The sequence below is a fragment of the Ammospiza nelsoni genome, chromosome 8 (assembly GCF_027579445.1).
Source record: "Ammospiza nelsoni isolate bAmmNel1 chromosome 8, bAmmNel1.pri, whole genome shotgun sequence".
Lineage (NCBI taxonomy): Eukaryota > Metazoa > Chordata > Aves > Passeriformes > Passerellidae > Ammospiza > Ammospiza nelsoni.
Window position 1 is genome coordinate 29,395,157 of NC_080640.1, and position 27,244 is coordinate 29,422,400.

Sequence of the window (27,244 nt, forward strand, 5' to 3'; positions counted from 1 at the left end):
TCTGGGCGGGGGGCGCAGCCACCTGTCCGCCGCCCCGCGCCCCTCCGCGCCCGCCCAGCCATCGCCCCGGGCCCGCGGCGGCAGCGCCGGCACGTGCCGCTGCGCGCCCGTGTCCGCGGAGAGAGCGCGCCCATCGCCGCCGCCGCGCTCCCGCTCCCCCTCCCCCTGCGCTGAATGTTCCGGCCGAGCCGCGTCCCTCCGCGCAGCGCCATGAATATTGATGTGTTTATATAATCGATAACCCACTTTCCATCCCTTCCCGGGGAACAGCGATAAATAAATTAGGGACGCGCCGCCCGCCCTCCGCGGCCGCCGGGGGGGGCGGCAGGGGGGGCGCAGCCCCCGCCGTGCGCTCCGCGGCTGCCGGGGGTGGGAGCGGGATCGGGCGGTGGGAGCGGGCGGTCCCGCCGGGCGCGCGCGGACGAGCAGCGCCCCTCGCGCCGCAGGAAATGGTCTTTATATTAGACATATACGGGCAGGTCCTGTCAGATCCGCAGCGCGCCCGCCCGCCCTTTCGGCCCCCCAAAAATCGCCGAGCGCGGACAGGGGCCCCGCCGCCGCCCCGCCGCCTCCGCGCCACCCCCCCGAGGCCCGCAGCCGCCCCGCGGCATTTTTGCCCGGCCCGGGCGGGCGTCGGGGGCCCGGCCGGCGTCGGGTGGCGCCGGCGGCGGGACGCGGCGGGGCGGCGGCGGGGCGGCGGAGCGGGGGGCGGGCGGCAGGGGGGGGCGTCGCCGCGCGCGGCGGGGCGGGAGGCGGCGGCGGCGGCGGGGCGGCGCGGGGGCGGCGGCGGCGGGGGGCGGCGGGCGGCGGGGCCGGCTTCGCCCTGCCAGGACCTGCCGGGCTCCATTCACGCCAACAAGTTTGGGAGAATGTTGAGTTCAATCGCGCCGGAGCCGCGATGGAGCGCAGCGCACTGCAGGTACCGCGCCGCCCCGCGCCCCCGCCCCGCCCCGCGCCCCCCGCCGCCGCGGAGCCCCCTCCCTCCCTCCCGCGCTCCCCTCCCGCCGCCCTCTTCCTCCTCCTGCCCCTGCGCGGCGCGGCGCGGCGCGGAGCCGGCGCTGATGCCGCTGCCGTGTTGTTGTTCCCCGCAGTGGGTCGGCGCCCCGTGCGGCTCGCACGGCCCCTACGTCTTCTACAGGGCGTTCCGCTTCCAGCGCCGCGGCGGCGGCCGGGCGCGGGTCCTCTCCCTCGGCGACTTCTTCTTCGTGCGGTGCCGCGCGGAGGAGCCCGCCTGCATCGCGGAGCTGCAGCTGCTCTGGGAGGAGCGCACCAGCCGGCAACTTCTCTCCAGCGCCAAACTTTATTTTCTCCCCGAGGACACCCCCCAGGGCAGGACCAGTGACCATGGCGAGGTGGTAAACGCGGCGCCGGCCCCCCCTTCCCCCGCGCCCGTCCCCACCTGCATGCCCGGGCTCGGCTCCCCCCTCTCCTGGCTCCCCCCACCCGCGTCCCTCTCCCCGCCGTGCGTGGCGGGGCAGCGCGGAGGGGCCGCGCCGTCGGGGCGCACCGGTGCGCGCTGACCGGGAACTTGTGCGGGAGGGGGGAAGGAGGGAGGGGGTCGGGGTGCGGGGCGGCCCCGGCCCGGCGGGCAGCGGAGTGTGTGCGGGGCTCGCCCTATCCTTCTGCTTAGGAACAACAAAAAAGCCAACAAAACAAAAAAAACCCGAAAGCAAAACACACGGAAAAGCGGGGGGAAAAAAACACCTTGGGGGGATTTCGATATTGTTCGGGGCTTTTTTTAAGTATTCGATATGTTTAAGAGGGCGGAAATTACGAAATGGAGGCAGAGGGAGATCAAACGCTCTCTTGCTGGCAGGGACGTGTTGAATAAAGTGATAAATGACAGGTACGGGAATAATACATTCAAATAACTTGCAGATATGCCTGGGCGTATTTCGGAGCCGCCGCGCTCCCGGCGCAAACGCGCTGCGCGCCGGCACCCTCCGCCGGCGGCCGCGCAGCCCGGGATGGGGCCGCGCAGCCCCGCACCGCCCCGCCCCAGCCCCGAGCCCTCCCGTTATCTGCTTTTCAAATTCATTGCTTCAGTCTGGGGCGGGGGACGGGTGAGGTACCCAGGCAGGGGGCTGCGGGGATGGCGAGGGTCCCCGAGAGGGGCTGGAGACCAGGCGGGAGGGGGACGAGATGTTTTGGGGGAACTTCTGTTGGAGATGCCGGGGGTTGGGTCCAAGGGTGGGGGGGGGCTGTCCGCAGGAGCTGTTTCGGAGGCACGCGTGGCTGTAGGTGCCGGCGTAGCCGTGTACCCGCACACACGCGTACGCAGCCGAAACGCGTCTCGGAGCCACCTTCGCTCGCTGCCACCTCTTCACTTTAATTTTCTGTGCGTGCCGCTGAGATAAGAGAGCCTTTTCCTAAGAATCAGGGAGATGACAGTGAGCAATGGATGCTCTGAAATTGCCCGTGGTGACTATTTAAAACTGTGCCTCTGCGTGTCTCATGTGTGTGTAAAATGAAAGATATTTGGAAGGGAGGGGGGTGGGGAAAGGGACACAAATCATTTTAATACGCCTTAATGATCAGCTCATGTTACTGTGGTAGGAACATCAGAGAAAATTAATCCTACCATTACGAGTAAAACGCTGCTCCGGTACGAGAGTTCTCAGCTGCATGTACCTTCCTAATAATACGCACGATTTTATTTATTTTTACATGCAAACACCGCTAGTAATTAGCCGTGTGATTATACTTGTGCATTTCATTGCGGCTTAACTGATGTCATTCTGCATTATTCAACCATATGAAAACAATTTTCAATTAAGATAATGGCACGCCTTGAAATTATGCAAATGCCGGCTGTATTGTGTAGAATAATTATGACAAATGTAAAGCAGGTAAAAAGTTTCCTAATGCAGTTGTGTTTTACACTCCGGTGATGTCATTTCCCCTCTGGCCTAAGTTAGTCATTCATTAGCAGAGTAGCAGCAGCAGCAACAGCAACAGCTCTGAGTGATACTTCTCTGGCAGGGAGCCTACAGAAACCGGCACTGAGAGCCAGGGCCTAGAGAGGGCAACATAACACTCCCATTAAGAAATGTACTTTGTTTTCACTTACTCCATTAACTTGTTTATAGACATAGGAATGATTTTTTATGATCGATTTTTAATAGTTTGGAACAATCCGAGCAGTGCTTGGGGATGTGCCGGCAGCAGAGAGACAAAAAACTGGGTGCTGGCTGGCTGGGGTAACTGCTCTCACTGGGGGACAGGGGCAGCTGTTTCCCCATGGCACCCCAAGGTCCCAGTCCCTTTGGTAAATGACACTCGTCTTGGTCCCCAAAGGGGCAGCAGGGCCGCCTCTGGGGTCATGGGGCTTCCTAGCTCTGGCCTGGGCCCCTTCTGCAGGAGGAGATGTGGCTCTCGAGTCAGATGCGGCTTATAGCCATCAGAGGGGACCTTATTTGTGGTGTGGGATTGCTGATGGGATAAAATACCTCATTGTGCATTCAGGGAGTAGGGATGGAGTGAGCCCGTGGTTAAGCGTGTATTGCGAACCTGTGGTGTCTGAGGCAAAGGGTGACGGGGCTGTCACTGAAATTATTGGGGAGGGGAGCAAGTGGCTGAATTGCAGGCTTGTGATTGAGCCCACCAGAGATTTAGGCACGGTCTCCAGCAGCTACCTGAGCTAGCGGCGTGATTAATAGAAGCAGCTGGCTGCCTGTTTTCCGTAATAGCAGCACTGACACTGTGACAATATTCAGCTAGTGGCTGCAAGGAGGGATGTAATGCTTCTGTTACTCACAAATTTCTGATGGCGTATTTTATCTGATTGCCAAATGTTTGAGCTAATCAGCAATAAGTGTAAATATAAGTCTTTTTATAGCTAGCTGAATTCATCATCCAGATTTAAATATAACTCTTGAGTGCTGCTGAAACCGGATGTTTCCATGCACTGCCCAGATCCAGGGAAGGTTCAAGCCCAGGTGTGCTTCTGCTTCAGTACCCTTCTTTCCACCTAAGGCTCAGCATCCCCATCACCACAGTGGAGAAACTCCCTTTTGATGCCAGGAGCTGACAGAGATTGTTTCCCAGGGACTCTCAGTGGATGGTGAATGTGGGATGGGGCTGCTCACATGCAGGAAGTATGGGTGCTTCTGACCCTGATGCTTATTGCATCCCAAGGAGACATGCGTGAAGAGCATGTCCTGGGACCAGCTCAGGCATTATGCTCAGACCAGGGGTAGAGACACTTTTTTAAGAGCAGCAGGGCCTGGGAGGCCCCTGCTAGGTGAACTAGAAGAGTTTTGTGCTACTTCACTGAAAACTTTGTTGCTGCTTCCAAAACAGGGTAGCCTGGGCGTGCTGCTTCCCACCTCACCATCAAGCCCAGACACTGCAGCAGGTGCAACACTGGCCAGAGAGCCAGTGTCTCTTTTCCCCCCAGCAAGGAAGAAGTGATTCTCCTCCATTCCTACAGAGCCATTACCAAAACAGGGTCTTTTGGTGGAGGAAGTCACCACCTTGCCTTGATTTTCTCACTGATTCTGGTCTGGTGGGGTCCCGTGTCACCTTCCGCATGGGCAGGGAAGATCTCCTTGACAGCAGGTGCCTCACACAGGGGTCAGAACACGATTGCCTGGAGGCCTATGAAGATCCAGAGGGAGCACCTTTAAGGGCACCCCATTGTGTTTGAAACAGTTTGATGGGGTGCATGTGGAAAGCAGGCCCCCAGCTTTGCTGACACTCAAGTGTGAGAAGCTGTGTGCTGTCAGAAAGTGCCTGCCCTGGCCCCTCGTGCCTGGTCCTGTGGCATTCAGGGGGCACGAGGTGGGCTCACCCTCCAGCTCACAAGGTCTTGGCAAACCTTCCTCCAGCTCATTTACTGTTCTGTGCTCCAAGGGGTGGTGTGGGGCTGTGGAATGACTGACCTTTGCAAAAGCAGTTGTAGAGCAAAATGCTTGTTGGTGCCTTGTGCTTTCATGTTTTTAAAGGTGTTGGCATTAGTTAGACTAGGCTTAAAAATGCATTTCAAAGTTGATATCATTAAGTCCAGGGATGGTATTTGATGTGATGCATACAATTCCTAAAAACCCCGAAATAAGCAGCTAATTCATTTTGCATGGTATGACATTCGCTGCATTGCTCTGCATCGTGGTGAATGCTGCTTCCATTGAGGCCGGACTGTCAGTGGGGATCTGCCTTTGGTTCATTCATAGCAGCAAAGTTTACTACGAACTCATGTTGATTTCATCTCTTCTCCCAAACTGGGGATCTGATGCAATGCTTTTCGCCTTGCAAATAATCCTTACTCATGCAAGTAATTTACATGAGTAAGCGTTGCTCATAGAGAGGAGAGGAGAGGAGAGAGCTAGTTTCCTGTAATTATTTCCCTAGAAGTATTTTGCATTTTCAGACTAATTGGGGTAAAGGAAAAAAAAGAAGTCACTCCATAAATGTGTGTCATTTATAATTGCAGAAGAGATTCTTCCAGAAAGTTAAGGGAATCAGTGGTTTTGTTCTCTATTCAATTTGGGATAGATGCTGACAGCATCCCTCGAAAGCCTGGTTCATTTTGTTGGGACTCTTGACTTGTGGGGGTCCTACCCCAGTGCCTAAAGGTAGCATAGGCTGGCCCAGGCATGGTGTCTTGTAAGAGCACTGCTTTATTGCCACCCCCCTAGAAAAATGTGCTACTCCCTTTTTACAGTAATGGATTTTGGTTTTTTTACAGACGTAGGAATCTGTACGCTCTTATTTGAAATGAGAATAGCCTTGTTTTAGCCTCCACGGTGTGTGCCTTATGCTCGTATCTGTCAACACTGGTAATGGCAACACGTTTCAAACATGCAGATTATGATTATTAAAGGGTGCTTTAAAATCATGCTAATAGCATCAATCTCCACTGTACACTTGCTCAAATTAATTCAGCTTTGGAAATCAGGCACACTGTAATAACAGTGTTAGAGAAATGGCATTTGTCATAAAATATCGTGGGTTTGGTAATTGCATATCCACTCTGTATATTTTTATCTCTCTTGCCACCAGTAGCATAAGCTGGCAAAGGAAGGACAGGGCAATGATATTACTCAGAGAAGCCACATGTTGCTAGCCATTAGCCAGCAATCTGGAATATCTAGTTATTTAAGGCAGATTCCTTAAAAAAAAAAAAACAAACCCAACTTTTTATTTTATTTCCTTTCTTCTTTCCCTCCCCTTCCCTGTGCATTCAGACTGTAAAATACACCCACTGCTTTCCAGAGTTGCTGTTCCCAGTCTGATCAGTGGCACTAAACATTAAACTCTTGTCTTTGGAGAATAATAGGCCTCACATGGTACACCCTCAAGCATGTTGAGATACTGTGCAGGCTGGAAAATAAAAATGTTCTAATTGTGTCTTTTAAATAAGCATAGGAGTGAATTAATTAGACTATATTTTGTCTTTAGTTGCTTAGTTACACAATAGTATTCCTAAGCGCAAGTAAGATAAATTGGCTCTTTTTGTGCTGCTTGTCCCTTAATCATAATTACTGTATTGCTCAGGAGAGTAACGCATACATAGATTTTGCATTTTTAATAATATTCAAACAATATGCGAATGATATAGAAAGTATGTTCTGATTCAAGCTCTCATATGCTTTTATTCGGGAAGAAGTTCTACTGCTATGGGAGCAATATTTGCATTAGTTGCTCAGAGATGTAGTTCTGGGAAATACATAATTGAAATATTCTTGCAATGCTTGTTCTGGTCCTTTCATTCGCATTCAAAATAACAATGCCTTAAGTCTCTGAACAGTCATCCACTCTTGATTTAAGAGCTTTTTTTCTTTGTGTGCGTGTGTTTGTTTGTGCGTGTGCAGTGTGGGTTCACACCCAGCGTTAACCCTGCACAGCCTAGACACTCGGGTGATTCATGGTGTTGTATCAAGTTGAGCTTTTTATTTGTAACTAAAATGCAGTCAGAAGGTCAGATGAACATCGGCATTTTATGGCATTAATCCAATGACCTTAATGCTTGGCAGGCGTCCATGTTTCTATACGAAGGTGCCAGGGTTATAGATAATAAAAGAGTTTGTTTTCATTTTCTGGATATTTTAATCTTTCTTTGCAAAGCGTAGCCTCGGATTTGGGGGGCTTGGGGCTACTCCTGGGGGCCAAAACTTTAATGTCTTACTGGGTTGTTGAACGTTAGCTGCTAATGATGGGCAGATTGATACAGATACTGAACAATGGAAGGTTCTGGCAAGAAACCCCCTAGACATGCTCAGTGGATGTATGTGAAAATTGGCTCCATTGTTCTGCTGTATGAAAAGCAAGTAAATTATTTACAGATATTTGCTAATTAAAGCACATATTGTTTTACCAGCACAATAGAACACAATATAACAAAAGACAGAAGAATAAGCTTGCATAATTTAAACCTGCTAATGCCATGTACTCCTTGTTAAGAAAAAATATAATTATGTAATCTATGAGGAAAGCTTCTCATACTGTAACTGTAGTAGGCAAAATTAGGAATGAATTGCTTGTCAACTTGCCTAAACTAAAACAGCTCTCTGAGATCTGTGAGCTATCTGACGGCAAAACATTTTGACTGAAGCCTATTTTCTATTTGGTCAGAACTTCTATCTGCAATGACAGATATAAATTCAATTCGAACCTCTGGCTGGGAGTGGGAGGAGGGAGAAAAAAACACCCCAGTCACAAAGAAGGAGGCTCACAGCAGAAATGTCATGTCTAACTGCTCACAGCCATTCCTCTGTGCACCCCATCTCCACCCCACTTCCAGGACCCCAAAAAGCATCCTGCAGAGACATGGTGGTGTTCTGCCCCAGGTCATTTTGTGTGTCTGGCTTTGGAATTACTGAGTCATGTGGAAAATGCTGCTTGCTAATACAAGGGAAAGCAAAAACCATAGGACTTCACATGCTTCAGCCATGTCCTTTTAATTTGGTCTTTTCTCTTGGTTTTGGACCCTGGAAGAAGAGATGAACACATCAGTGTGAGTTTCAGACAGCTCTGTACAGCTGTGTTTAGGCTGGGGAAATACCTGTCACCTGAGTTTAACAAGATCATTATAGCCCTTTAAAGTAATTAGGAAAGGATTAACAGATGAAAGGTTCTGTCTTGGCCTCTTTAAAATTCTCTAGTGGGCCAGGTAAATTCCTGATCTATGCATGCTTCCCTTCTCAAGGCTCTCCCCATAGGTTCATGGGTGGAAAGCAGTGGTCTCTGTAGGTCCCTGTATGTAGGTGCCTCCAGGGAACAGGTCCACACCCCAGCAGTCAGTTGTGCTCCACAAATCCTTTGGGACACCTCTGTCTGCCCTGGGCTAGGGGGTGCATGAGGAGATGGCCCCAAATGAGGCACTCTGAGCAGGGTCAGGGGAAAGAAAGCTGCTCCTGCCTGTGCCAAGCTCTGCAGCCTCTTGTGAGGCTTCCCTGTCATTCAGTGATCCCACCTGTGGAACAGGAGGTCTGCAGCATGCTTACAGCAGGAGAGTCCTTCGTGTGCCCTGTAAGGGAGGCTGAGCAGGGCACATCCCAGAGCCAGGCCTTTTCCACCACACAGCCAGTTTTTTAGCTAGTTTGGGGTCCTGCAGTCTTCAAAACTTTTGTGCATATTCCCAGCCCACCACTGGCAGTAAGGAGACAGGACCATTTTACTCTAGGAGAAGTCTCTGAGAGTAAATCAGCCCTGTACAAATGCTCTTTCCTCCTTTAGAGCTGAGTATGGTCCCTGAAAGGAGTGCTGCTTTTAGGAGATGCTTCTGGAGACCTGGGTTCAGGTTCCTGAGTGACTTTGGGTGGGTGGGTTAGGGCTGAACTGAGATGACCTGGTTTCTTCTGCTGTCCCAGTGCCCTGATAGTGTCTGGATGGCAGAGAAGAGCTCTGGACTAAAGACTGTGATCAGGAGACCTTTTGTTTTAACTGTGCTGTCAAACAAAGCTGATGGTACTTCCCTCAAACATCCAGGTAAAAGCCTTCCTGTGGGAGAGGTGCTTATTGGCAGTGAGCTCCCTCCTTCCCTTCTGCATGTCTGCAGCATGGGCTCCTGCTCCTCAAAGGGGTCTAGAGCAGGGAACTGGATTCCTGAGTCAAGAACTGCCGTGTTACGTACACATGGTACGGGAAGGTCCTTTTCACTTCAATTGCAAATCCCTAAAATATATGTGGGGTGTAAAACCAGCCAAGGATAAGGGCTTTATGCCCAAATGAAATAACAGTTCTGTTATCCCTGGTGAATGCAGTCTGTAAGAGTCACACTGTATTTTTTGCTCCTGTGGATGAATGTGTTTTCATCAGCAATGTACTGGGTTGTAAAATACGCATCCCCAGCTATCTACTGTGCTAAAGATTTCACAGAAGAGGCTTGAAGATGTTTTCTAATGCAAATCATACTGATCAGATAAATGACATGCAGTGTCTCCTGTAATTATCAGCAAGAGTTTTTACAGTACATCTCGTGTTTCTCTCTAGGCCACATATTTGATGTTAGGAGACTGCCAAGCAGGTGTTTGACTCACTCATGCCCTCCAGAATTCCTTAAATGACCTCTGGAAGTACTGGAGTGAAAACAGTCTCAGCATGTCAAAATTTTGAGATATCTCAGTTGCTGTAATTCTTTTAAGGCTGCCTCAATGTCTCTAAAATATAAATCTTTTCTAGTTATTGGCAATGAGTAAGGAGTTGTGATGTACCATATGTGGGTGTGCAATCAAGATGTATGACCTCCCTGTGCTGCCCTGTGACTCCCTGCCTTGTAAGAGTTAATATTTCTTCTAAAAAATAATTATCTGCTTTAAGCTATTATAACTACCTGACCTGTTTCCCTGAATATAAGCATTTCAGCCATCTGCTGAGTCAAGCAATATAGCATTCTGTGCTTTCACAAGGCTGTGATGGTTGCTTAGACAACAGTGACATAATATTTGAGCATAATGGCTCTCGAGAAGATGCTGTCCTCTTCTCCCTGGATGACTTCTCTGGAAATGCAAATCCAGTATGCTCTTAAAAAAATAAGAGATGGATGAGAAGGGTTTGTGTCACCATCTTTCTTAACCATCTCCCCATTTTCTACGTGATAGGTGAAAGAATTGTACTGTGCTCAGAAGTCTTACAAGACATGCTAAAATTACAGGCTGACTCAATAACCATTTTTATAGAAGCAGCTAAAAAAGTGCCTCTTTCTATAGTCAGTGCTTATTTAGAGATTTAGACAACATTATGGCTGAAACCATTGGTCCATTGGGCCATTGACCAGTTAGTTGGTCAGGTCCACTGGATAAAATCTTATTCCTGAGCAGAGTTGAAATCTCTGCTGGTTGTTTTCTCTTCTTGCTGTAGCAGGAAAAAATGGTAATTAAAGACTTAACTGTGCAATGGAGACCTCATAAACATATCACTTCAGAGCATAGCTAATACATGATGAGTTGATTTTGTATAGATAGAGATATATATGCACTGTTTGCTATGTGGGTGGTTTTTCATGTTTACACAGAGATATAATTATGAATGACATGAAGGTTATACAGCAGATTTCTTTAATCTTCTAAAGGTTTGTTAGTCATGTGTCACTGTGTACCTGGTTTTTATTTTTTCAACATCTGTATTCCTTTGTCATCTTGTTGAAGGGCTTTCTCTAGAAGGGCTGTGGCAGCAGATAGTGGTTGATACCACAGGGATATAGGAACTCCTGTGGCTGGCAGAGCTCTGCAGGTCCCAGAGCAACTTTTGTTGTGACATGGGGCTTAACCAAAAAGGAGAAGGACCCCTTTGTCACCTGCTGCTCTAAAAAACCCCCCAAACACCACAGCAGTTTGGGATTGAGTGCTTGGAAAGGTTGCTGAAGAATGTACGAAAGCGTGGCAAGGCACATTGAAATTGCAGAGCTGGTTAGATAGTTGGGTGACCTCTGGGTGCTGTGGTGCAAGGGCAGGTGACCTCTGGTGTTGGCAGACTGCCAAGATGTGGGCAAGACAACCCCGCTGGAGCTGCCTGTGGCTCGGGCTGCTCCAAAAGCAGAGACTGGAGCCCCCTGCCATGCCTGGCTGGGTGACCAAGTAGAGACTGGAGCCCCCTGCCATGCTGGCTCAGTGTTTGCACGGTGAGGCGCTGGGGTAGGAGCACCCCTGGAGATGCAGTCCCACATGGGTGAGGTCTGTTGGCAGACGAGGCCTGCAGGCTGACCCACAGCGTTTGAGGAGCACTTGAGGAGTTGGGAAGAATGTGGACAATTCTGTGTGAACTGGGTCACAAGTGAGTGCTGAGGGAAGGGAGCAGGTCTGTCCAGTCCTGCTGTGTGACAGGCAGGGTGGCCCAAGGCAGGTTCTGAGGCGGTTCAGGTCATTTTTCCATTTCCCGCCTAAAAGTGAACGAGGCCGCGTTTCCCTGGTGCCGCTGTGGGGATCGCTGGCAGTACCCGGGGAGGACAGGGATTTGAGGGCCAGCCTGGTGCCTTGGGGACAGGGATTTGAGGGCCAGCCTGGTGCCTTGGGGACAGAGATTTGGGGGCCAGCCTTGTGCCTTGGGGACAGGGATTTGGGACGTAGCTGCTGCAGGGGTGACCAGCTGTCCTTGGGGACAAGGCTGGTGTGGAGGTGGCCGGGTGGCCCTGACAAGGGGCCAGCAGCTGTGGAGGGAGGTTTAGCCCAGAGTCCTTGTCACAGCACAGGGACAGCGTGGACTCCTTCTGTGTTTTGTATTTGTGCTGGGCTGCTCCCTGGTGCCATCCTGGGCACCCCTTTGCACGCTGTGGCTGCATTTGGATGCTTGGTGTCACTTTGCAGAGGTCTGAGGGGTGGCAGAGAGTGGCATTTTTGCTGTGTCTTTGTTTTTCTGGCCCCTCACATCCATGTGGGGATGCTGAACACCTCAGATTCCCGTGGCTGGATGTGCTGCTGCCGCAGGAAACTCATGGCTGGGCTGTGCTTTCCCCAGCTCCCCAAAAGGTCCCCTGCTCCTGCCTCTGCAGTTCCCCCTCCATGACAGCCTGACAGAGTGCACCAGTATCGTTTCACCCTTGGTACAGTAGGGCTTTTGGGGGGGGATTTTTGTGGTATTTTTTGGTTTATTTTGTTTTGTTGTTGTTGTTTGTTTATCTTGTTTTTTTTTTAATTCAGTTTCTTTCTCCTCCCGTGTACACATCATGTGTGTGTGTGCGAAGGTTGCATTCTCAAAAACAAGTTTATTCATTGATGATGTAATAGTGATTGTACTTTTCTTTTGGTTAATAAATTGTCTGCTCGGCTTACTTTGTATGCCAGCCAAAATTAGTCATACCAGTTCTTGGAAAGGATATGAAGAAACTAGTAATTGAAATCATAATCATTTGATCATGAAAGCTATTTGGAAAATAATATTTTAACCAGAAGCATGTCTGATCTCCAAGTCAGGTTTTTGTTGGTTTTTCAGGGTTTTTTTTTTAACTGCTGCTAAGTAGATTTCTCTGGTATGGAATACGAGAAATTGTGTAGTAGCTGGTGATGGTATTCGACACCCTAAGAGAGGACTTCATCCAGAAATTGCTGAGACTGTCTGCAGGCAGCCTGATATTTATATATATGTATTATTTTTTTCCATCCTGACATTTAATAATCACCATGTAATAGCTATAAAATGCATAGCAACTACAGCTTTTTTATTTCAAGTGGATGGTGTAATGAAATTGGGTGAAACCATCCATTGAAATTGTACTTTGTAGTACCCAGTGCTTGTTTACAAAGTATTGACGTTTGTCATAAACAGAGATTTAAAGCATCACTGTTATTGTTTGTTGTTTGGTGGAGGCTCTTATGCTGTGCAGTGATAAAGGAAAAGATTTTATTACAAGCTTGCTTAGCATATAAACATGCTGTTCACTTCTGACCAAATATTTGTTATTGCACTAAATGTAATGAAGGTGCCTGCTTATAAAACAGTTTTGTATTATATAAGGAAGAGAGGAATATCAGATCTGGTTTTTTACTAGAATTACTTCAGGTTTTGTATTGTATGCGACTTGTCACAATAAAGCTGTTTTCTTTTTTTTTCCATTGAGCAGTATTTTATTTCCTGAGGAATGTGTTCAGTGGACAAAAAAAACACACAGAGAGAATCAATCGTGCTTTTCCCTTTGTTTAATAACTCAAAGAATTTCTCTCCCCTTTGCAAATACTTATGTTTATTTGAGAGAAAAATTGGATTCTGGTTTATTTATTTCAAGAACCTGAAACCTTATTTAGTGTTAGAAATGTGTCGTGGGCAAGGTGTGGTGTACAGCCAGCTCTTGTTACAACATAAATTATTTCTGCTGTTTTAACAAAAAAAATCTGGAGTGTATCTTGCTGGATATGTATGTTTGTTTGTTTATTTTCTGAGGCTTTCTTGATCCCTTGCTCAGTGGAGTCAGCTGTAAAATATTCTGCTTATTCATCATGACTGAGAGGAGTTGATTGTTTCCTGGAAGGTTAAAATCCAGCAATTAGGACTGATTAATTTAAGTGTATGTTCTGGAGGCTAAACTAAGTTTAAGTGCTCTTCTTAGAATGTATGTTTTAGAAGGGGGGAAAAAAATTACAGTTCTGATCTTGAAAAAGGTTTTAAGAAACATGAGAATGTGCAAGTTTCTTTTCGTGGGAAGCACATTTATGTAGTATTTCTTTTGGGATTACATCACAGTTTTATTTAATTTTAAGGACAAAAGTTAAATTCAATATTTGTGCATAAGCCAAGGGAAAATGTACCATAAACATAGGAATTTTCTGGTGAGTCAGAGTTCCAAGAATCTGAGATTTACTTAGTCCATTTATTTCAGGACTAACTATAACCATTAGTCATCCAGCCATGAATTTTTACATTTGCAGCTAATTGCACCTAAAAAGCATCTTTCCCTCAAGGCCTTGGGTTATACAGAATGTGATTTGGCAACCTGCATTTCAAATGCCTTTTAGGATCATTGCCCTGGTTCTAGAAATTGTCTTTAGATGCTGTATATTTGCTTCAAGTAAACAACTAATATTTCCACTTAGGTGGCAAGAGGAATAAATTAAGCACTAGCTATTCTGTGATACAGAAAAATTACTCAGCCTGCAGCAAGACAGGCTTTTGCAGGAGTCAGTGCAGGATGATATTACTGGTTTCTCAGTCATCAGGGAGCCCAGAGTGACATGTTGTATTCTCATCTGATCACTTCTTGCAGGATGAAGTTATTGCTGTTTCAGAAAAAGTGACTGTGAAGCTTGAGGACTTGGCAAAATGGGCACAGTCAGATTTCTCCAAGTGGAAGTGTGGTTTCCGGGCTGAGCCGGTCCAGCCCATGGATGTGGGGAAAAATGGGCAGAAAGAGGCCTTGACAAGATACAGACAATCCACACTGAACAGTGGCTTGAACTTCAAAGATATTCTGAAGGAAAAGGCTGACCTTGGTGAGTATCCCTTACTTTCTCTTGTGGGAAGGGGCCTGTGGGAGAGTGTCTTTTGAAAACAGCCTGATCCTGCCATGCCACTGCAGATTCCCAAGGTATGTCTGAGCCTGGGGCAGAGGTGTGGCCATGAGATACCTGTGTGGGATGAGTGGTGGTAGTGAGCTCATCTGGAGCTCCTTGCAGACTGGTGTGGGGTAACACTGTGATACCTGTCTGTATGGCCCCGAGCACTGCAGCTCAAACCCTGCAGATGTGCATACAAATAATTGTCCCAGGCTCTCCCTGGGGCTCTGCAGGCTGGGGGATCAGGTCAGAGCTGAACACTGTATGGCTGGCTCTGTGTCACATTCAGTAGGGATGTGTCCCTTCCATGGTGTTTCCTTCTCAGCTTTGTGTTGCTGAGGGGCTCTGTGAGCACCCCACTGTCTCCATACACAGCCCTGTGCTTTCTTCCCCTGTTTTCAGAAAGGGAGTTGGTAGCTCTGCTGCTTTGGGTGGTTGCAGACAGGCTTGCAGCTGTGGGACTGCTTTGTTGCACAGGCACTCACACCTGTAATGCCTGTGGTGGGTTCCCAGGTCCAAGGGAGATCAGTCTTCTCTTGGTAAACGTGCCTGTTTGTGGGATTAGGACCTTGGATGTGTAACAGCTGTCAGAGATGGCACTTAGAAGTGCATACCAGGGACATTTCTCTCTTCTGCCAAATTTTTAATAAATGTTCCATGTTTGAAAAGCATCAAGTTTAGGCCATAATGTGTGAAAAGGTAAGAAAGTAAGAGCTAGGCCTGATGCATTTGAGGACATGCTTTTGTATCTATGTGAACAGGAGTGCAGGGCCAAGTTCTGTTTTATAGTGTCATGACTAGGTTGGCATGGAAGCCAAGTTACATGAAGCTGAAGATCTGTCTTGGAAGATTTATCTTCTGCATCTCATTTTTCTGATCTTATCAAATGGTGAAATGATTGTGTCAATTTCACATGTTACCATTAGCTGTGTAGGTTGGAAGATTCAAGTACAATTGGAAGTTGATCTTGTTTTTCATTGCATGTCCAGGGAAAAATTAAGCCATGCAGTTCTTTCTCTCTTTGCTTTTCTCTGTGGTTTCTTCTAGTTCATAATTACATGCAGTAATTTTCTCTGCTATTGCCCTGGTATCTTTATGCAGTACATTTATTTGCATTTGTTTGTTGTGTCAGAAGAATCTTAATGTTTTTCAGACAGAACTTTTGTGTGCTAATGTTTTCTTGTTTTTGTTTTCAACAAACAAAAAACTCCTTGTGGTAAGTTATGAAATTGCTATTATCTACCCTAGGAGCCAGAGAAAATTATCTTTAAGCCCAAGGCTTATAGTTGCATGTTAAGCCTTTCAAAGTAGGGGTTATACTGAAAACGCTCACGGAATGCAAACTATATGGTATAATTTTGATAACCCCACATTCTGATGTTGCTCATTTTCAGTTGCTGGCTCTGGCTTTATTGTTGCATTGGGTTTTTTTTTTTTTTTTTCTGTAGAAAAGGGAATTTTGGCTAATGTTTGGTTATGACTGCCTTTATCTTCATAATGACTGGTTGACAGGAGTGAAACCAAAGGTTCACAAAGACCTGTAGCTGACTAGATACATTGATACAGACAATTGATCCGGCCTATTAAGGGAATCAATTAATTTCCTAAATCTAGTATTGAGATTACTTTTTTACCATTTGAAAGAGCCAAGAATTTAATCCTATTTTGCTTCTTGGATCTGACACAAAAACTCAGAAGATTGGTGATCTTTGAAACTGGTGGAGCAGCCCTAGTTGGTGTCCTGTAGGCAATCCATGAGCTCGGGTGTTTGTTTCATCTATGGTGAGACAAAGAGGATTTACTCTCTTGTTCTGAGTGGTTGGTCAGGGTTGACATTGCTCTGGGAGTTGTCATGTCCCCAGCTGGAGGCAGAGGCATGATGTGGGGTGTCTGAGGTGTTTGAGCTGCTGATGTTGTCTCTTCTCTGCTGTCAGAGGGCAGCTTTACTGCCTGTTGGGACGTGTGCCCACAGACCTTTTCCAATCCTCAGTGCCAACAGAGCAGCGCTCTGCTGCGGTGATCAAAAGATTTATTAGCAATCACTTCTGCAGCAGGTCCCCAGCACAATGGGATGGGATAGTCTTTCCTCTTAAAATAGAGCTGTAAGAGGAGCACAGTGCACTGTCACACAAAGGTCCCTCACTTGGTGCTGGTGTTTAACCCTGGCTGTAGGTGAGGAAGTTGCTGAACCAGGTGTTGAAAAGGCCCAGATAAACAACATGATCTCCTGGACCCCTTTTTTTCCTATGAAATGGCATGTTTCCATTACAGAAAAATTCCATAAAAGCAAGTAGATTCTGTAGCTTTTCCTACTAGATGTTTTTGAATCAAGCTCTAAAATGTAGTAGGAAATTATATCCCTAGCAAAGAGCTCAAAAAAGCTTTACAGAAGAAACAAAACCAGTTTTCACACATTATCCAGGAGTGGTGGGGAGTGAAATAACCCGGATGAAATGAAAACATGGCTGATACAGACCCAGAGAAGTGTCACTGTGCAAACATACTTAATTAAACACGCTGCTGCTGGGAGGAGGGCAGCTTCAGACAACAATCAAGCAAAGTGAGGCCTCGTGTGAGCAGTGTGCACCCTGTGCCATGTGTTCAGTGGCACTTGCTTAGCCAAAACTAAGGCAACACCTGGTTAATCCACAACCTGTAGAAGCCATGAACCTATAACTGAAAGTCGACCCTAATTCAAACAAGGTAGTTCTGTCTCCTTTTTTTGTTCTCTCTTTCTTCTCTTTTGTTCTCTTCCCCCTCTTTTCTCTTTTTTTTCTTCTTTCTTTTCTCTTTGCCGTTCTTTTCTGCAGAAACTGTTGGGTTGGGTTTTTTTCCTGTAAAATACTGTTGTTTTTATCACTAGTGAATTATGCAAAACTTTTCCTTAGGACTGTATTAAATAAAAGATCGTGCAATAGCATTTTTTGTGTGAGCTTCAAGATTTCAGCCTGAAAAATGATTTTTAAGAATTATTTCTTTCTGCCTGTTGAGATATTTATGTTATACAGTCTGTCCCTTTCTACAAATATGTCAATACTGAATGTTAGCAGTTTATGTCTTAAGACTATTTATAGCTTTCTGAATATTTCTTTCAAATGTTGAGGAAAAATAAAGAGCAACAACAATGCAGCATATAAAAATAGAGTTGCTCAGGAATGTATTATTCATAATGAACATAAGAACCTGTTTTTCCAGAAGAATTGGTCTGATAAAATCATTCACTGCTGAGGCTGCTAGTTATTTATTTTTGTCTTCAGAATTATTTAGGGAATTTTTCTTTGTAATAAATGGACTTGTATACCCATATTTGGTAAACCAGTGGGAAGTCACCAAATGAGGAATTATTTCATTTTACGAAATGTTTAACAACTAAGCCATGTAAACACTATCGGTTAAATATGGCAAAGTTGCATATTTGTATTCCTTGGGCTATAGTTCAAAAAAGAATTCAAATTATTTTATATAACATTGCTTCTTACAGACTTCCTTTAAGTGAAGTATGAAAGCTGCAGTGTAAGCTTTATTGGCCTATAAATATGTCATTATAGTTGGACTACATTTATATGCTTTGGATTGTTGTTTAAGCCAAGAAAATATGTCTCTACAGGTTGACTTTTTATTGAAACCCTTTGAGGCATACAACAGAATGTATTTTAGGCCAAGGTTATTAAAACAGCATTTTCATTTTTGCAGCAGACTCATTGTCAATTATGCTGCCACAAACTGTCTGTGGATAGGCAGTTATGAATGGTTTCATCTCTAAATGTGTCTTTAGAAAAAGAAATAAAAGATAGAGGAGTCAGAGCTGAAATTGAGAGAAGAGACTGAGGGGAAAATGACTGAATTTAGTGCTCGCCAGCTCTGCTGGTTTGGGTTAGGCTGAGCTGCAGAGCTGCCTGGGTTTAGCCATGGAACAAATGGCCACTGTGCCTGTGCTGGGCCAGGGAGGTGGGAGCTGTGCCACAGGCAGGCAGTCTGCAGCCCTCTGGCTCTGTCATGGCACAGCTCTGGGTTTGGTCCCCAAGCTGGCATTGCCACTCTTTTTATCCATCCTCTGGGGGTGTATGCCAAAATGGGCGGTTCAGGCTCCTGCACTGCAGTGTTAGTAATGGGATGGGCAAGTTCTGGTGAACTGAAGGGGTTTTGCTGCACTTACTTCTTGTTTATTCAGGTCCAGCAAGGGGAAACCCAAAGAAAATTTAGCAATCAGTTCTGTCCTGTCTTTCATTCCCCACAGTCATGCATTTGAGGGTATAAAATCTGGATCTTTGTTCCCTGTGAAACCCAGGGAGATCAACTACTGCTCCTAGCTGAGGTGTATATTCTAGCAGTCATACTTTTCTCATCTGTAGTTTTCCAGCAGTGGCTCCTTTGAACTCCCCAGAGAAGCTTGCTGGGCAGAGCTGGGTGCTGCAGGACTGGGTCACCCTCTCACTTTCTCATCTTTACCAGTCTCATAATTTGCCTATCTTCACTTGGAAGATTGCAGTTCCTTGCTGGACCTTGTGTTGCCACTCAAATTGGCCAGTCCCCAGCACATTGCAGCGAGTTTGGAAGGATAGGCAGAGCAGGGATGAGCTGTCTTTCTGGAAGGTGCCAACCACACAGCTCCCAGCCCCAGTGCGCACTGGGCTGTTGCATTGCCCTTCCAATTTCTCTTGCCAGTGGCCTTCCAGCAGGTGTGACTTCACCAGATGAGGATTATCAAGTTATAATGTAGTCAAACTGTGCCATTATCAGAACTGATAATCTGCAGCTGTAGCGTGTTCAGACACTTGTGGTGACTTCTGGTCTGACGCTGACTCTCCTTTTTCATTGTGTGTCGCGTGCTGCTCAGTTCAGGCTCACCTGGCTTAACTTGATGCAATAATTTTCTGACCAAGTAATCATTAGCTATTTAGAGTACAGCCACTCTGCATACTTTGTGCCTAAATCATGCCTCTCTTCCCCTCCCACTCTTCTCTGTCTGCGCTCTTTGCCTCTTCTTGTGCCTTCCTGTCCTCATTGCCCTAGTTGAATGCCATTCTGATCTTGATAAAGTTCCTCTAAGTGTCCCATTATCCCATTTTCCCCTCTCTACCCTTGTGCACCATATGTTGTTTTTTGTCTTGTGGGTCAGAGTGACCTCTCTAACTCATTTTACCCAGCCCAATTGATACAGTCCTTTGCCATAGATGAGGCTATTACCTGACTTGTCTGTTGTGCTCCATGGAGCCTGAATAGAGGAGGACGACTCCCTTGGGAAAAAGGAGGCTGTGGCCTGGCTTTTCTTCTATGTTTGTGCAGCTTATAGCACATGCCTGCACTGCTGCAGCAGGACAAGAGTGCCAGCAGGCTGTGGAGCAGGAAGCTCTGTTGGGGTGACTGTTCAGAGAGGGTGTGAAGCAGGAAGGCTTCATTTGGTTCAACACCTTCTTTTGGTTTAATTACTGCTTACCTTTGGTGTTAACATGTTTGGGATCAGAGATAACCTGAGGTGCTGAGCAGACAGACAGAGATAAATATTTGTTTTATTACTGGTCAACCAGTTAGTTTAACAAATACTTGTTGGCTTCAGTTGTTGGCTGCCTCTTAAGTGCTGAAAGGTGATGCAGTCATTAAGTCCAGTGTACTTCCAATATTTCAGTCCTGGAGAAGACCCTATCTTCAGTAGCATTTTGGGGCTCTCCCTCCTCAGTTGCCCCTCTCTCTTGAGCCACTGCTGCTCTCCTCTGCACCTTCCTCCACCTCCCTGGAAGGAGGTTGTCGGGGTCCTTCCAAGGTTGTCTGTCCTTCTTTCAGCCACTTGTTTGCCTGAATAGTGCTGGGATGTTTTAAGTGTTGTTATTTTCTTCCTTACCCTGTGGAGAGCCTACTTCATTGCAAAGGAAGCAGATGAGGGTGAGGTTGGAAACATTTTAATATGCACTGACTATGGAAGCCTTTCACTCACCACTGGGTTGTGTTGAGCCTCATCTATTTGTGATTCTTGAAAGGAGTTTTAACCCTGCATACCTCAAACTTCAAGCATGCTTTATCTAAGAGTTTTGGATTTTTTATCAAGCTTTGACCTACCTTTCAGCTTTTATAAAAAGGGGGTGAGAGCATCACTCTAGGGGTATAGAATATAAAAAAAAACCAAAGATAGTATAGAAAGTAATCTTACCCCTAAGGAGTTGCAGCTGAGCCAATTATTAGAGATTAGGAACAGGCTGGACTTTACCAGGCCGCAGCTGTAGCCAATGAGAAGAAGAGTGCTATAAAAGAGTGGGGTGGTTGGTTAAAAGGGGAACTGGAGTCAGTTGGCTGCTGTGAGAAGAGTCAGTGCTTAGAGGAGCTGCCTGTGAGAAACATAAAGGAGCTATGAAACTCTTGCAATATGGAGACAGCAATATGGAACCTTTGCAATATAATGACAACACATCAGCCCTGGAAACAGAGGATGCAGTATTTTGTTCTTTGAAATGTGGAGGGTATGCCAAGAAATGTAAACAAAATCCCAGGTTAACTTCCCTCTTGGTAGCCCCTAACTCACAGTGGCTGTTCACCTGGCTGCAGCAGGAATGAGCTAACGTGATTATCAGAATTGTGCTGATAGCCACTGTCACTGTGTCAGCATTTTCAACTGTGTATTGGTATGACAGAGCACTTTGCCATTCATGTAGAGCTTGGCCATTTGCAATTGCAGTTCTGGTCTATTCAGAAATAATCAGAGAAGGAATCACGGCTGAAACCAAGAGGAGGAAGAGTTAAATTTTACTCTCTGGCCTGTGAGGATACAGAACTGCCCCATGTTCTCTTAAAGTCAAAGTTGCAGTAGTTTGCATCATCAATAAGAGTTTTGTTGCAGCTTCTGGCTGGAACAGGATAGCCTACATAATTACAAAATAAGTAGATAAAAAAAATAAGGACCATTCACAGACAGTGTCAAAGAAGCCAGTGTGGGACAGTGTCCCTTTAAAAATGTTTGATGGCTTTTTTTTATTTTTGTCTGCTTTTAGCACGGGGATTGACCTTGCCAGGCTGTGTAATAACCCACATGTGTCTGCTCTCCAGGATTTTTTCCCTTCTAGTCACTGTTGGATCTTGCATTTAATTCTTACTGACCATGGGTTTTTGTTCCAGTAACTGGAAACGTGTGTGTCCTGGTGCAGTGCTGCTGTGCTCTGAATCTGACTTTATCTCAGTGTATGCTTTTTTTGGTTGGGTTTTTTTTTTTAATCATTGGTTTGGAGGGTGCTGTTTTACTCCCAGCCTTCCCTCTACCTTCCATTCCTGCCCATATTATGTCTGGGTCCCACAGGGGCCCAGTTTGGGACATCTCTTGTTTTGTGTTGCTGTGCTTCCCTTGCCCAGCCCCATGGAGGGAGGTGATCAGTGGTCTCCTCTGTGTGCCATGGTTAGCTGTGGTGATCCCTCATAGATCACTGATGCCTTTTTCCTGCATTATATCCTTTCCACACAGCCAGCCAAAAATTCGCTGAGTACTAAGATCTGTAAACCCAACACCTATGTAATGTTGTGGTATAGCTGGGTGGGCCCCAAGGACATCCTCTTTTTTCCTGCCTGGCTGCTTTCCTGTGCTGTAATTCTGTGCTGCTGGAGCCCAGGGTTAGAGTCCTGCACCATCTTGGACTCCAGGTGCTCTGTTAATCGAGTCAGGGCTGTCTTCATGGCAGCCCATGGATCATGCTGGCCTGTGACCTGTATGGCTGTGCTGAGAAGCTCAGGCTCTTCTGTGGGTGCTCTTGATACCACGGGCAGATCTGGGTGTCATTTCCCATGTAGGGAGAAGGAGAAAAGCCAGAACAGATTTACCTACCACCTCCCTTCCATGCCTTCTTGAGTTGCTCTTTCTTGCTCCCGTGTCCAGAAAGGCACCTGGCCCTTTGTTTACAGGCACAGTATGATGTGTGTGGTTTCTTGTTATCTGTTTTCCTAAGTATCCTGGTCTGCTTCTGATTGTGTTGTTGTAGAAAGGCCAGTGCTTTCTCTCTGAGATGCAATATTCCTCTTCTTATAGATGATCTGTCTTGTGTCATGAGAGGTTGTCAGAGAGAGCATCTGAACTTGAAGGTGGAGATTTGCTTTTTATTCCTTTTTTCTCCTTTTTGAGAAATTGTTTGATAGGACAGAGGCACGCAGGAGTAAAAGCTGTCAGTGAATGGCCATGTCAGCATTTATAGATATATCAGCAACAGCAAGTGGTGGCTCCTCAGCTTGGCAAGGTGGACCTTTGCTTGGGCAAGCAAGGGAAAGTGGGAGGTGGGAACACTAGAAAGAAAGGGAAGTTGTTGGACAAGATTGTGGGAAGAGACTTTGCTGCAGCAGCTGAGTGGGCAGTAGCAAATGTGCTTTCCCAGCCCAGGGATCTCCTCCAGCACTGTGTATCACCTCTGTGAGCACCAAGAGGGGCTCTGGGGGTACACAGGAGAAGACTGGTTCTGGCAGCTTTGCCTTGTTGACTGAATTTTAAGAGTCTCAGTATCAATTCTGACCGCTTCAGGTTAATTTGGGTCCTGCTTGTCTTTGCTGGCTTGGTGATCCTTGTGTGATGAGAGCATTGATAGATAAGGGTGTTTGGGAAGGGAATGGTTAAACCTGGTGTGTCTATAAATTGGAGTGTGGTTTGTGGGAGTGGGTGACAAGGAAAGCATATATTTAAAAATTAAAACAGCATCAGTTGTAACTTACTCGGCAGGTTTTGCATTAGAGAACCTTGTGGCATAACCTTCATTTACTTCATTTAGTAAAATCTGTACATGTAAAGTAAGTTCCTCCTTTACTGCTAATAATAATTTGCTTGTAAAAGTGAATCCTCAGCACTGTAAACCTTCAGCTTGGGTCTGTTTTACTCTGTAACATTGTGAAGGGCAAATAGTTAATGGCATAAAGAGGCTTTTGTTAGTGATAGGTAATGTGTATGTTTTTAGCAGCTTGTGAAAAATCAAGGTGAATTTTTACGTCTGCATAGTTGATATATGTAGAAGCTGAAATTCAAAATAAGCTTCTAGGAGAGCCCACATTTGATTTTCCTAAACATTTAAATATATGTATCACACCCTCATTTTAAGATGCCGGTTAATGACTTTATGAGCATGTTGGCAGCCAGAGCATTACATGTGGTTTGAGAAATGTGTCTGGATATGCTTGGTAAGCAGTATTGTTCTGACAGTGTACTAAAGGCCATCTTCAATTTGACTGTGCTCTACTTTGTTATGCTGTGAAAGAAAAAGATAATTCAGCAGAGCTGAATTGTGCTGTCGGCTGGAGACGCCACACTTCAGAATACAAATATTACTAGGGATAAATGAATCATTAAAAGAACAGTAGCATAAAATATCTGATGAATGAACTGCAGGAGTCTGTGCTGGAATAAATTTAGCATTCACGGACAGTACCATAATATGTGAAATAATAGTATCAGTTCTACATTCAGATGCCAAAAACATTTATGGACCCAGAATAATTGTGAATTACAAGGCTATAAATACATGGAGGGGATTTGGTGATATCATAATAAACCATGAGAAATTCGCTAGGCTGGTTTCTAATGTTACCAGAACCTTGAGATATATTTACAACCTTGTTCACACTCCTGCAGTTTTAGGGGGCAATTCTCCTCTCACAACACGTTCGTCGTTCCCATTAGTGCCAGGGGGAGTTAGGCATGTGTGTCACAAGTGGAACAGATCCCCACACAATTCAAGGATCCTATAACGAATATCTCATTTAAGAAAGAGGTGGGAAACATTCACTCTCATCCTCCTCCAAGTTCCCCCACATTCCGTTCTGTTGCTGTGATCGAAGCTGGTGAATATAGGTAGAGGATGACAAAGTTGCTGCTGTGTTCCTGAACACAGGAACACAGCTGCTTCATTTTTTTCACTTTTTATTACTGAGAAATGGAACAACCAAAGCCCAGATGTTTTCATCCCCCCCCCCCCCCCAAGTTTCTTTAAAATGCAGGCTAGTGCATTTTAAAAGCCTGTTGTAAATACCCAGGGGAGGCTGGCATCATCAGCCTGTCCTCCAAAAGGAGACTTCATTGTTGTGATACCAGATCCATACCCAATAAGGGCAGTTAATTAGGAACTGGGGCTGAACCTGATGGGATATTCAAGAGCCAGTTCAGCTTTCAGCATGTCCCATGTCACCTGTTTGTAATTGAGCTGGTGTCCACTGCCTTGCTGACTTGGGGCAGTGACAGTCTCTGCAGGTACTTGTGTCATTCACACATCCCAGTATTAGGTGGGTTACAGCCCTGTGCTGTAGGACCCCTTCCCCTCCCAGCATGTCCCCCCCAGCCAGCTGTGCCATGGTACCTCATCGTTCCATAAGTCATTGGCAAAATGCACATGTTCAGTGTGGTGCAGAGCAATCTGCTCAGTAATTCCACATTCCTTGGTGTTGGAAGTCTCTTGACTGCCCAAGCTGCAGTCTTTCTGCTCATCCCTCTCCTGGCTGTACATCCAGGCCTGCCAGGGGAGCCTTTGTGGTATTCACAGTGGGAAGGATCTGTGTGTTCATTTATGCCCTTCCACGTGGTTCCTGTTTTACTTTCTGGGTCTTGGTAGAGTTGCCCTCTATCAGTAGATGAATCACATCCCTGTGATATATCCTGGACCTTCAGTCCTTGTCAGCTGGTGAAACAAAGAGAAGATAATTACAGGATGAAAAAAATGACAGCAGTGGCGTGGTCATCAGCAAGAGGGGTGTCCTTGGCAGCCTTGTAGATCTGTAGGCTTTGGTGTATCAGTGGCAGGTCCTCACCCAGTAAGTCACTGAGCCTCACTTTGCTTTGTTCACTGCCAGTTTATTTCATTGTCTTTCTCTCTTGAATTCAACCATGTTTTTGCTATGGCGTGGTCATGGGATTATTGATTATTTGTTTTTGTTAATTACTAGTGACTTGATATTGTTTGCAATATCTGTGTGAGCTCTTGTGGCAAACCCAGTTGACGGGGTGTAATGCAATCCTAATGCATGCTTTTTCCTTTAATTATTGTGAAACCACAGTCTCCACTTTTCTTTCACACTGAGTATTTCCAAATTAAAAGCTTTGTGGGATGAAAAATTAAATGAGAAGTTACTATAAAAATCTATTCCAAGAATCTCAAATGCTTCGGCTCCATCTTTATTTTTAGTTTTCTTACTGCCTGAATGACCCTTACTTGTGACAGTGTTTGTCACTATACACTTCCAGTCTTCTTGCACAGAGAAAATAGATTAAAAAGTCCTTTTACACTTGTATTTTTAATCCTCTGTTCAGATACATAAAAATGTGGCCCTGTAAGTTCTGTGGTACAGTAAAAAAATAAATAAACTAACCCAAATAATTTTGGCAGTTCAAACGCAGAAACTAAAAATAATTTAATCTGCAGTGTGAACATAGTTTCATATTTATACTAGCATCTGGCCTCAGGAATTGAATACTCCATTCTTTAAATAGCTTCACTCTGGCTCTTGAATGCTTTGTGACTAGAACATTACCCTACAGTCATACACCTTGTTTACATATTTCTGTTAAAAGGCAAAAGAACTTACAGTACTTCAAAACATTGGTACAAGCTCCTTCCTCCCCTCTCGCCTTGGAAAAGAGAAGTTAAAAAGAAAAAAGTGCGAGTGGTCTGAAAGTGCATTTTAAATTTAGTTCTTTCAGTTTGCTACTGGGTACATATTTTACTGTCATTTGTATGAAAAACTGGAAGAAAAATTTTCCAAAGAAAATGTGTGCCTTTCCAGATGCCCAGCAGTAGTCAAACACAAATTTATGTACCCTTCGTCAGTTTGTTTTTAATCTGGCAAGTGTCTTTGTCTTTGCCTGGAGACAGTGGGTGTTTTTGTTACCTTTGTGGTAGAAATAAGGATCCAGGTCCCTGCAAGGAAAAATTATCTATTAAAAAAAATCCTAATAATGCAATAAAAAGATAACCACTATAAACAGTAGGCTAATGATTAGCTTCTTACAGTCTTTAGGGACAATGTATCTTTTTATACTTTTATGATCCTTGCCCAGCCTGACTTAAGAAGGAATTGCATTTTCAGAATTATGTATTTGTAACTTCAGCTAGCTCTACAAATTTAGTAGATTCCTATTTAGTATCTGTTGGTGAATGTAAGTCCAGCCTAATATTCTTACTGCTATTTTTTCATTCACATGTCTTGAGGTGGACCTAGGAGCAGAAGAGAAAATGTCCCATTTTTAAACCTTAATCCAGAATCCATTCGTATGAGTCACTCAAACAAAATCATAGTGGTTTGGCTAAAAAAGGCTTCATGTCCAAAGGGAACGTTCCTTAAAATGCTGGCGCATTTCCCACAGTGTTTCTTGAGTGTATTTTACATGTTGCCTTTGTGCTATTGTAAAACACCAGAGCTTAGATGCTGCAGTTTGGTGTGTGGGAGGCTCCTGGTATTTTGGTGGACTGGTCAGTTTGGATGAAGGCAGTGGGCTTGTCCCTTGGGAGGTGCTCAGCCCCCTCAGCTCCTGTGCTGCTCTTCCTGAGCCTTCCAGCTCAGGTAGGGAGAGCATTTCTCTTTCTTGCGGTAACTCTTCCATGCCGCAGCACCGGCCTAGGCTTGCTGCTGTGGTGTTCAGAAACACCCTGCAGCAGTGTGAGAGGCAGGGAAATCAGGCCCTGTCTGCCTTTGTGAAAAACTTGGAGAGTAAGTTGTTTTGTTTTTCCTGCCCAGCTATTAGAGCCCTCAACAGGAAGGAGCCTCTAGGATAATCATCCCACTTGGGTTTTGGGAGGTCAGTGCTCGTTTCTGTGGGTTTCAGAGTAGCCTGGGACGCTGAGAACATGAGGCTGTACTCCACCATAACTTCCAGCTTTGATCCT

General features: G+C 45.8%; 1 protein-coding gene across 2 annotated transcripts in view; it reads left to right on the plus strand.

Annotated features, from left to right (window-relative positions):
• The first annotated feature begins 862 nt into the window (after positions 1-862).
• ARID5B (AT-rich interaction domain 5B) overlaps positions 863-27,244 on the plus strand; it is a 113,290-nt gene continuing 86,908 nt past the window's right edge. The window contains exons 1-3 of one of the 2 annotated variants that reach the window (XM_059477343.1): positions 863-919; positions 1,092-1,352; positions 14,132-14,357. In XM_059477343.1, the coding sequence (XP_059333326.1) occupies positions 899-919; positions 1,092-1,352; positions 14,132-14,357 (508 nt within the window). In that variant the 5' untranslated portion in view covers positions 863-898. Of the gene's footprint in view, positions 920-1,061; positions 1,353-14,131; positions 14,358-27,244 lie in introns of those variants that run through there. The other variant, XM_059477342.1, reaches the window with a different exon arrangement.